We start from the raw sequence: 12,859 nt of genomic DNA on the forward strand, positions 1-12,859 counted from the left end.
TGGGGTGTGGAATAGTTTTCTTTCCAGTCTGGAACTTTGGTTCAAGCTGATATGAATTTGTCATCTTCCTCACGTAGTTCTAAGGACATGTTATTTAACAGGAACAAGAAGCAATTTTGTCGTTACTGGCATCTGTACAATTTCTTTTCTTTTCTTTCTTTTTCTTTTTTTTCTTTTTTTTTGAGACAGAGTTGCACTCTGTTGCCAGAGCTGGAGTGCAGTGGCGTGATCTTGGCTCACTGCAACCTCCACTTCCTGGGTTCAAGTGATCCTCCTGCCTCAGCCTCCCCAGTAGTTGGGATTACAGGCATGTGCTGCCATGCCTGGCTGATTTTTGTATTTTTAGTAGAGACAGGGTTTCATCATGTTGGTCAGGCTGATCTCCAACTCTTTTTTTTTTTTGAGACAGTTTCACTCTAGTTTCCCAGGCTGGAGTGCAATGGCGTGATCTTGGCTCATTGCAACTTCTGCCTCAGCCCCCCAAGTAGCTGGGATTACAGGCGCGTGCCACCATGCCTAGCTAATTTTTGTATTTTTAGTAGAGACGACATTTCACCATGTTAGTCAGACTGTTCTCGAACTCCTGACCTCAGGTGATCCACCTGCTTCGGCCTCCCAAAGTGCTGGGATTACAGGTGTGAGCCACCGCGCCTGGCCTGGTCTCCAACTCTTGACCTCAAATGATCTACCTGCCTCAGCCTCCCAAAGTGCTGGGACTACAGGCATGAGCCACTGCACCCGGCCAGAAGGGCATTTGTAAGGCGCTAGCATTCACATTTAATTTGGCAGTAGAGAATTTGATGTCCTCCCATCTATTTGAAACGATCGTCTTGAGTACGTGGCAAAAAGAGGTTATGACGTAATCACACTCCTCTGAGACTCCTGAGAGGAGGGACACTAAACTGGTCAGAATAAATTGGATCCTTTTTATCTTTATATCCATAGCCCGAGGGTTTGCTGAATTGAAATAAAAATGGGATAGAAAAGTGAATCCAAGGAGAATGTCCAGAGCCCTAATACCAGAAGGCAGTCTGCACAGCCAGGTCAGTATTCTTGAACAAATGTACCTCCACTCTCACTTAAAATGCCGACTGCCTTTCTTCTTTTTCTGGCTGACATTTAAAATTAAAAACCAAAGTTGCTGGGCTGTGATCTATGGCAGCCTTCCAGCCCTTTGAAAAGATAAAGTTCGACAGAAGTGGTGGTGAAATGAAAATGAAGAATAAGGAGTGGTCAGGATCAATGAAAGAATTACAGCCAGTTCTGATGGATTGATTTTTCCTTTCTCTCTTGATTATCTAGTCTCTGGTATGCTTGAGAGCTGGATCTGCTGACCTTAACTTCTGAGGACTTTGAGCAAGTACCATACTGTTCAGATGATTTTCAAAAAAGTAACATTTAGCATTTTGATACATGGCTGTCTTTGAAAGTTCATATTGTGAAAATTCAAGATATTTAATGCAAAATAAATTATTTAGTACCATTGCTAGGTTTTCGCATAGGAGTATGAATCTCTCATGATATTACGCAGGAACTGGACCAAGCTGCTGTGGCTTAAAATTGTTGTCAGCTGTTAGAACAGTTTTAGAAAAATAGGCCCTTTGTGAATTTCCGGTACAGACTTTTATTATTTCCCAAGTCTCAGAAAACAACCTTGCAGGAAACCTTTCTGATTTCACTCACATTTCATTTACAAAGTGTTCCCTTATTATGGCCCCAGAAGTGTGTTGTGGACGAGGGTTGGTAGGTTGTCTAGAAAGTAAGACTGCCTGCATCAGGGAAGCCTGGTGTGATACCATCAGGACAAAAAGCAAAGCCAGTTGCAGTGTTTGTGTAGTTGTCAACTCTGAGCATCAGAACAGGGAGAGATTGAAAACATGCACACTCGGCTGGGCATGATGGCTCACAGCTGTAATCCCAGCACTTTAGGAGGCTGAGGCGGGCGGATCACCTGAGGCCAGGAGTTAGAGACCATCCTGGCCAACATGGTAAAATCCCATCTACTAAAAATACAAAACTTAGCTGGGCGTGGTGGCGGGAGCCTGTAATCCCAGCTACTCAGGAGGCTGAGGCAGGAGAATGGCTTGAACCTGGGAGGCGGAGGTTGCAGTGAACCAAGGCCATGCCACTGCACTCCAGCCTGGTGACACAGCAAGACTCTGTCTCAAAAAAAAAAAAAAAGAAAAAACAAAACATGCACACTCAGGCTGGGTGTGATGGCTCATGGCTGTAATCCCAGCACTTTGGGAGGCCATGGCAGGTGTATCGCTTGGAGCTCAGCACTTCAAGACCAGTCTGGGCAATGTGGTGAAAACCTGTCTTTATGAAAAACAAAAATTGGCCGGGCGCGGTGGCTCAAGCCTGTAATCCCAGCACTTTGGGAGGCCGAGACGGGCGGATCACGAGGTCAGGAGATTGAGACCATCCTGGCTAACATGGTGAAACCCCGTCTCTACTAAAAATACAAAAAACTAGCCGAGCGAGGTGGCAGGCGCCTGTAGTCCCAGCTACTCAGGGGAATGGCATAAACCCGGGAGGCGGAGCTTGCAGTGAGCTGAGATCCGGCCACTGCACTCTAGCCTGGGCAACAGAGCCAGACTCCCTCTCAAAAAAAAAAAAAAAGAAAAACAAAAATTAGCCGGGTGTTGGTGGTGCGTGCCCATAGTCCCACCTACTCAGGAGGCTGAGGCTGGAGAATTGCTTGAGCCCAGGAAGCGGAGGTTGCAGTGAGCTGAGATTGTGCCACTGCACTCCAACCTGGGTGACAGAGTGAGACCCTGTCTCAAAACAAAAAACATGCACACTCAGACTCCAACACTGTACATTTGGGTTACTGTTCTATGGGCTGTGGTGACTTTGAAAGAAAAACAATGGTACAGCTTCCATGGTAGGGGCTTTGGCAGTCTCCATGAACATGACAGAAGCAAGTACTCTTTGACCTAGCAATTCTGCTTCTAGTTTATTCTGTAGACCTTTGTGTGTGTGACAATGTGCGACACTTTTTGAGAGTAAAGATTGGAAGGAAGCTACCTGTCCATCAGTGGGGCCTAGATAAACATTAATAAATATCACCTCCATATGGTAGACCAGGGCATTGCAGGATGTTCATTAGCACCTTCCTTGGTGTTCACCCACAGATGACAGTATCCTCTCCCCCTCCAGTTGTGACAACCAAAAATGTCTCCAGACTGCCAAATGTCCCCTGGGGAGCTCAGTCATCCGTGGTTGAGAGCCACTGTCTTTTTTATTTTTTTTTGGAGACTGAGTCTCGCTCTGTCGCCCAGGCTGGAGTGCAGTGGCGCAATCTCGGCTCACTGCAAGCTCCGCCTCCCGGGTTCAAGCAATTCTGCCTCAGCCTCCCGAGTAGCTGGGACTACAGGTGCCCGCCACCTCGCCTGACTAATTTTTTTGTGTGTATGTGTGTAATTTTGGTAGAGACGGGGTTTCACTGTGTTAGCCAGGATGGTCTCGATCTCCTGACCTTGTGATCCGCCAGCCTCAGCCTCCCAAAGTGCTGGGATTACAGGCGTGAGCCACCGCGCCTGGCCTTTTTTTTTTTTTTTGTGAGACGAAGTCTCACTCTGTTGCCCAGGCTGGAGTGCAATGGCGCGATCTCAGCTCACTGCAACCTCCGCCTCCTGGGTTCAAGCGATTCTCCTGCCTCAGCTTCCTGAGTAGCTGGGACAACAGGCACATGCCCCCATGCCCAGCTAATTTTTGTATTTTTAGTAGAGATGGGATTTCTCTATGTTGGCCAGGCTGGTCTCAAACTCCTGACCTCACGATCCACCCGCCTCAGCCTCCCAAAGTGCTGGGATTATAGTATGAACCACCTCTCCTGGCCATGAGAGCCACTGTCTTATGTACTTATATGGAGTTATTGCTAGAAATTTTTTCTTTTTTGAGGCGGGGTCTCACTCTGTCTCCCAGGCTGGAGTGCAGTGGTGTCATTACAGCTCACTGCAGCCTTGAACTCCTGGGCAGAAGGGATCCTCCTGTCTTAGCCTCCCAAGTAGCTGAGATCACAGGTGTGCACCACCACACCCACCTATTTTTTAAATTAATGTTTTGTAGAAATGGGTTATTGCTATGTCACCTAGGTTAGTCTTAAACTCCTGGGCTCAATTGATCCTCCCTACTTGACCTCCCAAAATGCGGGGATTATAGGTGTGACCCACTCACCTCGCCCTCTCTAGGATATTTCAAGTGGAAAAAAGAAAAGCACAGAACAGCATGTATATATTATGCTACCATTTAAATAAAAAGAAGGTCCAGGTATGGTGGCTCATGTCTGTGGTCCCATCTACTCGGGAGGCTGAGGCAGGAGGATTGCTTGAGGCCAGGAGTTTGGGACCAGCCTTGGTGACATAATAAGACCCTGTCCCTTAAGAGAAAAGGAAAGAAGGTATACACACATATACATATATATGTGCTTTTTGTTCTTATTTTTTACATAATTGCATGTATAAACTTTCTGATGGATTGATTTTTCCTTTGTCTCGATTATCTAACCTCTGATTTGCTCAAGAGCTGGATCTGCTGACTTACCAAAAAAGTGACATTTGGCTGGGCACGGTGGCTCACACCTGAATTCCCAGCACTTTGGGAGGCTGGGGTGTGAGGATCACTTGAGCCCAGGAGTTTGAGACCAGCTTGGGCAACAAAGTTAAGACTTTGTCTCTAAAAAAATAATTAGCTGGGCATGGTGGTGTACATCAGTAGTACCAGCTACTTGGGAGGCTGAGGTGGGAGGATTGCTTAGCTGCAATGAGCTATGATAGCGCCACTGTACTCCAGCCTGGGTGATAGAGCAAGACCCTGTGTCCAAAAAAAAAAAGGCCAGCCACAGTGGCTCACACCTGTAATCCCAGCACTTCGAGAGGCCAAGACAGGTGGATCACTTGAGGTCAGGAGTTTGAGACCGTGAGACCAGCCTAGCCAACATGGTGAAACCCCGTCTCTACTAAAAATAGAAAAATTAGTCAGGTATGGTGGCACACACATGTAGTCCCAGCTACTTGGGAGGCTGAGGCATGAGAATTGCTTGAACTCAAGAGGCGCAGATTGCAGCGAGCGGAGATGGTGCCACTGTACTCTGTCTTGGGTGACAGAGCAAGACTCTATATCAAAAAAAAAAAAAAAAAGGGGGACATTTAGTGTTTAGGAAAGATAACCAAGAAACTGGCAATTTTGGTTACCTGTTGGAAAGGCAACAAAGGTGGCCAGGGGTGGGAGAGGAATTTATCAGTATACCTACTTCTATATTCTTTGAGAATAAATTCTAATAATTCTAATGGGCACTCAGATTTGAAAACCACTGCTCTAACGCAGCAATAATTACCCTGTCTGATCTTTTTTTTTGTTTTTTTCAGCAATCTGGAAGCAGAGTCCATTCTAGATTCTGCAAATTCACCTGATGGTTTCTTTTTTTTTTTTTTTTTTTAGATGAAGTCTCGCTCTGTCGCCCAGGCTGGAGTGCAATGGCACGATCTAAGCTCACTGCAACCTCTGACTCCTAGGTTCAAGGGATTCTCCTGTCTCAGCCTCCTGAGTAAGCTGGGATTATAGGCGTGCGCCACCACACCTGGCTAAGTTTTTTGTATTTTTGTAGAGATGGGGTTTCACCATGTTGGCCAGGCTGGTCTTGAACTCCAGACCTCAAGTGACCCACCCACCTTGGCCTCCCAAAGCGTTGGGATTACAGGAGTGAACCACTGTGCCCGGCCTCACTGATGGTTTCTTAGCAAACTTCAGTAGAATATTTAGAATGTGGCCCTGATCAACTTGAGTGCTGGTAGGAGATGCTACCTCGCTCAATCTATGAGCACCCAGCCCTGTGCCCTGGATGCTTGGCAGGTGGAGAGAAAGACAGTGTTATGTGGGCAAGCCTCCAACTCACCAGTTGCAGCAGAGCATCTGGCTCTCCGTCTGCTACTGTAGCCCTGTGAGTCAGTCAGACGTGTGGTCCCCAAGTCAGCTTCCCACCTAGCACCCTTGTTCTGCTACAGCTCCCCCACCTGTCCTCCTGCATTGCCTAGGATCCCACGCTCCACTTTCAATCTGCTCTGGGACGTTTGTCTTCTTTGCAGGGGACTAAGTATATGACTTAATGAATCCTAAAAGGAAAAAAAAGATGTCAGGAAAAAAAAGGCACACAAGAAATGTTGCAACATCTCATCCTTAGCAACTTTGTTTGGTTAGTACTGCATAACTCACAGCAGATTCCAAGGCACCTGCCTTGAACATTGCTACATGCTCTAGGCATTATCAGGAATGCAGCCAGGGCGCCTGCAAAGTTGTCTCCAGTTTCTGCCTAGGAGGACCATCATCCATATTGTCTGTGGTTTTGTGTCTGAGTTGGGCGACTGAGCCTGTGACTTCAGACCCCTTGTCTGCCTGATGGATACATTCTGTTTAAGACGTTGCCATCACAATTTCATGAATGTAACTAATGAAGATCTAGCCCTTCCATGCCTCCTGCTGAACTATGTCACCTATGATAATAACACCTCTACACATAGCATTTTATACAAAGCAAGTCAAACAGCAGTGATAGTGGCAAGTGATGTATTTGGCTTAAAGAAGCTTGTGTTACTGAAATTAACGCAGAAGTCTGGCCTCCGTCTGTGGGATTATTAAATATATATCCTATGGAATCAGAGTCATCTATTAGAAACAGTGATAGCCCTGGGTATAAATAAACATTTCTTTAGAGTTTGGCGTCAGTTTTTCAATGTCCATCCTCAAATCAGACAGTCTGTTTGAGGGGTCAGTTTTCCGGGTGCGTCTGCACCGAGAGGCTTGAGGCAGCAGCGACCCTGGGCTGCAGTTCGGTTGCCGGCGCTGGTGGCGGGCAGTCCAGGTTGGAGGGTGGAGATGGGCCAAGGTCACAGGTGCTGCAGGGCTTCCTGTCCTTGCTCTGTGTAACCGTCATCACGGTGGGTGTTTGCCCACTGTCCAAAGGACTCCTGGATGTGCACGTTTCTCTGCGTGTTGGCCAGGCGCTTCTTATCTCGGGAGAAGAAGCTAAACCTTTGGAAGGGAAAGCAAACACAGAAATGAGAACTGACCCTTTGCTGTGCACGTCACAGTTTTTGCAGTGCCGGAGACAAACAGCAGCAAACTCAGAAGAGAGCAAATCAATTCAAGGTGTGAAAGACACAGTCGGGGGTGCAGGTCAAAGTTATTCTAAGAAAGCAGCGGGGTATTCTGCGTGTCATTTGGACACGGTACCTTGGAGGTCACGCGGTATGGTCAAGGCATGCATGTTGATGTGATGTGTGAGGTGTCTTCCACCTTAGCCGCTACGGAGGATTTATCCCGTTACCAGTGGAAATCAAAAGCTACTGAAACAAATCATGGGTTTCTTTAATTACCGTAATGACGCAGAGAAAAGAAAACTTGAAAGCCATGTGGAATATAAGATGATTCTGTTGTAAACAGATGAGTATTTCTAATTTAAATAGTTCTGTATTTGTTTAATGTCAGGAAACTGTGGCCCAGATTTCATGGACATTACTGCTTAGGATGAGGCTAAAGGAGGTATTTAAGAAAATGAGACAATAAAAAATATATTATGGGCTGGGCGCAGTGGCCCATGCCTGTAATCCTAGCACTTTGGGAGGTCAAGGCAGGCGGATCACTTGAGGTCAGGAGTTTGAGACCAGCCTGGCCAACATGGTACAAAACCCTGTCTCTGCTAAAAATACAAAAATTATTCAGGCGTGGTAGCTCATGCCTGTAATCCTAGCTACTTGGGAGGCTGAGGCAGGAGAATCGCTTGAATCTCGGAGGCGGAGGTTCCAGTGAGACAAGATCACGCCACTGCACTCCAGCCTGGGCAACAGAACAAGACTCTGTCTAAAAAATATATATATATATATATATGTGTGTGTGTGTGTGTGTGTGTGTGTGTGTGTATATATATATGTAAAACATGGTATGCATGGTTCTCTGATACAAAATTTGGGAAACATCAATTTGCACTTTCAAAAATGGATTTAATGGTAAAAGCCTTTAGACTGTATCACTGTAACCAGCTACAAGCCACAGTGAGTCTGGCCTCAGACTTTAACTGAGGTAGGCCAATAGGTCTTTTTAAAAGAGCTGTGACTGTTGCATTTTGATCAGAGAGAGCCATCAGGAACTTTCAGATGCCTGAAAGATAAAGGCAGAAGTCACAAGCACACTTGAGTTTGTTACTGTAGAAAAAAGAAAGAAAAACAAAAGACAAAAAAGTCACAAGCAAAAACCTTGCAAGGTAGTCCATTTATTTTATTTTATTTTTTTTGAGATGGGGTTTCGCTCTCTTTGCCCAGGCTGGAGTGCAATGGTACGATCTCGGCTCACTGCCACCTCCGCCTCCCCGGTTCAAGCGATTCTCCTGCCTCAGCATCCTCAGTAGCTGGGATTACAAGCACCCGCCACCACACCTGGCTAAGTTTTTATATTTTTAGTAGAGATGGGGTTTCGCCATGCTGGCCAGGGTCGTCTCAAACTCCTGACCTCAGGTGATCCACTGCCTCGGCCTCCCAAAGTGCTGGGATTACAGGCGTGAGCCACTGTGCGTGGCCAAAGTAGTCCATTTAAAACAAGGTCTGGTTTGAGGTCATGTAAACGAACTAGGACCCTGGTCAGTGAACCTGAAATTGGCCTACCTTGAGGAATTCCCAAAAGCTCTTCCTAAAACTGTCCTTTGATACTACCAGGCTCTACTAAGATTCCTTCTGTTGTCACCAAGTTCTACTCTTTTTTTTTTTTTTTTTTGAGATAGAGTCTCGCTTTGTCGTCCAGGCTGCGGTGCAGTGGCTTGATCTCAGTTCACTGTAACCATTGCCTCCTGAGTTCAAGCAATTCTCCTGCCACAGCCTCCCAAGCAGCTGGGATTACAGGTGCACACCACCGCCCCAGCTAACTTTTTTGTATTTTTAGTAGAGATGAGTTTCACCATGTTGGTCAGGCTGGTGTCAAACTCCTGACCTCAAATGATCCACCTGCCTCGGCCTCCCAAAGTGCTCTGATTACAGGCATAAGCTGTTGAGCCCGGCCGTCACCAACGCCTGGGATTACAGGCGTTTGCCACTATGTGAATGATGGCTCTGAACTTGGTAAGAGATATCATGTAATAGTTTTGTTGTGTTTCCTGGGAGGCAAGAATAGGAACAAAGCTACTGTGAAATCAAAGCTTCGGATAAACTATTTTTGATTCCCTCTGTTTGCTGGTTGCTAATGTTGCAGCCTGTAGAGTTTAGTTTTTTTTTTTTTTTTTTTTTTTTGAGACGGAGTCTCGCTCTGTCACCCAGGCTGGAGTGCAGTGGCCGGATCTCTGCTCACTGCAAGCTCCGCCTCCTGGGTTTACGCCATTCTCCTGCCTCAGCCTCCCGAGTAGCTGGGACTACAGGCGCTCGCCACCTCGCCCGGCTAGTTTTTTGTACTTTTTAGTAGAGACGGGGTTTCACCGTGTTAGGCAGGATGGTCTCGATCTCCTGACCTTGTGATCCGCCCGTCTCGGCCTCCCAAAGTGCTAGGATTACAGGCTTGAGCCACCGCGCCCGGCCGTAGAGTTTAGTTTTAATCACATCTGGGTGAAAATGATTTCACTCTTCTGTGGTTACTGGATCCTACAATCACTTTCTACCAGAAATAAACTGATCTTTCATTGCAAAGCTATGGCAAGCCAAGTTTATCTGATGAAACTCTCCCTAGCAACTAAGATGCCTTTTCTCTATGACAGGTAAGTGTGCTGGTGAATGAAGGCACGATTCTCACACCGGGTTATTTGTGAGCTCTTTCCATAGGGTAATCCAGGCAATTAGCTGGCCAAAAATACAGCAGCAACACATCACGATTATGCTTCACCTCTCCCTGACTCAGGTAAGCAGGAAGGCCACTTAGCACTTCCAACAGACAGAATCAAAACACTGGTTCCCTCCTCTGCCTTTCTTTTTAAAACAAGATCAAATGGCTGACTTGAAGATGGCTTGGAAAACAAAGCAGTTTAGAAAGCTACAGGGTGAACATCAAAAACACAGGGTTAGTGTCACTCGGGGACCGCAGTGGGCGTTGATTACTGACCCGTCACTTAAAGGACCTTCTTTACTGGATCATGGGCAAGGTGGTTTTAGAACAGAAACAGAAGAGACAAAAAGAATTATCGGTGACAGAGCCGAGAATTCCGAGGCTTCGCTCGAGTAGACCGAGCACAGCCATGGCACAGCTGAAATCACACTCAACATCCACTTCAAATGGAGCACACAGGTGGTGGCCATGCAGCTTAAGTGGCCAGGGGAGACAGGTCAGCCCCAGCAGTAGCCGAAGCAGACATTCCAAGGGCATAGCTCAAACAAAACCCAAACACACACAGTGCCTACAAGGGAAACAAGTCGTCGGACAGGCTGCAGTGTGGGGTCATCTATTATCAGTCCAGCTGCTACCATGGGCATTATGGCTGTAAAGATCCTGGTTAGAGAGGTACAGATAGACACAGAGAAGATAAAAACAGGGGAGGCATGAAAAAGAAACACTCCACAGACACCAGTGGAAGGGTTTGATTAGGGTCTAAGATAGGGGTTGAATTGTGTCCCCTGTCTCTAAATCCACTTAAATTTTCTTTTTTTTTTTTTTTTTATGAGATGGAATCTCACTGCCTCATCCAGGCTGGAGTGTGGTGGCGCAATCTCAGCTCACTGCAACCTCCTCCTCCCGGGTTCAAGCGATTCTCCTGCCTTAGCCTCCCAAGTGGCTAGGGATTACAGGCGTTTGCCACCAGGCCCAGCTAATTTTTGTATTTTTAGTAGAGACAGGGTGTTACGATGTTGGCCAGGCTGGTCTTGAACTCCTGACCTCAGGTGATCTGCCTCAGTCTCCCAAAGTCTGGGATTACAGGTGTGAGCCATCGTACCTGGCTATTTCTAAAAAAAATTTTTTCGAGGCTGGGCGTGGTGGCTCACGCCTGTAATCCCAGCACTTTGGGAGGCTGAGGGGGGTGGATCACCTGAGGCTGGGAGTGCAAGACCAACCAGATCAACATGGAGAAACCCCGTCTCTTCTAAAAATACAAAATTAGCCGGGCATGGTGGCGCACGCCTGTAATCCCTGCTACTCAGGAGGCTGAGGCAGAAGAACTGCTTGAACCTGGGAGGTGGAAGTTGTGGTGAGCTGAGATCACACCATTGCACTCCAGCCTGGGCAACAAGAGCAAAACTCCATCTAAAAAAAAAAAAAAAAAGAAATAGAGTCCTTACAAATGTAACTAGTTAAGATGAGGTTATCCTGGAGTAGGGTGGGTTCTAATCCAATATGACTGGTATTCTTATAAAAGGGGGACATCTGGACAGAGATAGCACGTGAGGAAGGTGGAAGTGGATATTGAGGTGAGGCTTCTGCAGGCAGAGGACCGCCAATGACCGCCAGCAGCCACCAGAAACGGACAGAGGTGTGGGGCAGATTCTCCCTTACAGTCCGCAGAAGGAGCTGGCCCTGCTGACACCTTCATCACGGCCTTCTGGCCTCCGGAAGTGGGAGGCAATACCTGACTGTCGTTGAGCCCCCGAGTCTGCAGTACTTTGTTACAGCAGCTCTAGAAACTGATGCAGTATATGACAGCCAGCAAGGGACGACAGAGTGGCTTCCCAGGGCTAAAATGCAGGACTGTGTGTGGGGAACGAAGAAGGCAAAACACGCTTTGGGAGGTGGTGGTGATGCCCTGGCAAGGGGGCCTTTCAGTGTCCTCCTGAACTGCGATGAGCTGCAGGCACCATGACCCTAAGCGCCAGGCGAGAACCAGGAGAGACCGTGAGGCAGAGAGGGGCCAGGCAGGACAAGGGCTCAGGCACAGCCTGCAGAATCATCAGATATTCTGGTCCAAGCCCACAGTAAATAAATGCTCATCTGTTCCTCAGCTGGGCAGAGGAAATGAAGACGAAACTCCAACCATGCCACTAAAGCTTGTTTTGAAAAGCTATACTTTTTAAAAAAAAGTTGGTTGGGGCCGGGCACGGTGGCTCAAGCCTGTAATCCCAGCACTTTGGGAGGCCGGGAAGACTAGTGAACACGAGGTCAGGGAGATCCCGAGACCATCCCATAAGCTAACAGTGGGAACCCCGTCTCTACTAAAATACAAAAACCAGTGGTGGTGAAGCCTGTAGTCCCAGCTATTGGGAGGCTAGGACGGGAGAAATGCGTGAACCGGGAGGGCTTACAGTGAGCGAGATCCGCCACAGCACTCCAGCCTGGGGCGTGGGGGCTGAGACTCCATTTCAAAAAAAAGGTTGGTTGGATAAAGATAAAATAATTATCTCAAATGAAGTTTGGAGATGCTCTAGGTGTTTGGATCCTGGCAGTGTGCTTCACAGGGTTAGCTAGGAGTGGTGTCTTTCTTTTCTTTCTTTTTTTTTTTTTTTTTTGAGACAGAGTCTTGCTTTGTCACCCAGGCTGGAGTGCAGTGGCACAATCTCTGCTCACTGCAACCTCCACCTCCTGGGTTCAAGTGATTCTCCTGCCTCAGCCTCCCGAGTGGCTGGGACTACAGGTGTGTGCCACCCTGCTGGGCTAATTTTGTATTTTTTAGGAGGCGGGGGTTTCCCCTGTTGGCCAGGCTGGTCTTGAACTCCTGGCATCAAGTCATCCACCTGCCTTGGCCTCCCAAAGCGCTGGGGTGAGCCACCACGCCTGGCCAGGAGTTGGTGTCTTTGCAGAACCTCCTGGATGGTTTCTCAGGATGACATGGAGAAGATGAGATGCCTTCTGCTAAGTGAATGGGCCCCAGAGGCCAGGCTACTGGGCACAGTTAGCTTTCCAGGGGCTCCAAACCACACCATTTTGTAACCACCTTTGCCACGACACCCAAAGAGGGTGCCCA

General features: G+C 47.5%; 1 protein-coding gene across 4 annotated transcripts in view; it reads right to left on the bottom strand.

Annotated features, from left to right (window-relative positions):
* Positions 1–6,162: 6,162 nt before the first annotated feature.
* RILPL1 (Rab interacting lysosomal protein like 1) overlaps positions 6,163–12,859 on the bottom strand; it is a 56,383-nt gene continuing 49,686 nt past the window's right edge. Inside the window, exons 7-9 of one of the 4 annotated variants that reach the window (XM_017946306.3) lie at positions 10,371–10,458; positions 10,075–10,098; positions 6,982–7,032 (exon numbers count right to left, since the gene is read on the bottom strand). In XM_017946306.3, the coding sequence (XP_017801795.1) occupies positions 10,096–10,098; positions 10,371–10,458 (91 nt within the window). In that variant the 3' untranslated portion in view covers positions 6,982–7,032; positions 10,075–10,095. Of the gene's footprint in view, positions 7,033–10,074; positions 10,099–10,370; positions 10,459–12,859 lie in introns of all 4 variants that reach the window. The other 3 variants (XM_017946305.3, XM_017946304.3, XM_003907337.5) reach the window with 3 other exon arrangements.

The sequence above is a fragment of the Papio anubis genome, chromosome 9 (genome assembly GCF_008728515.1).
Source record: "Papio anubis isolate 15944 chromosome 9, Panubis1.0, whole genome shotgun sequence".
NCBI lineage: Eukaryota > Metazoa > Chordata > Mammalia > Primates > Cercopithecidae > Papio > Papio anubis.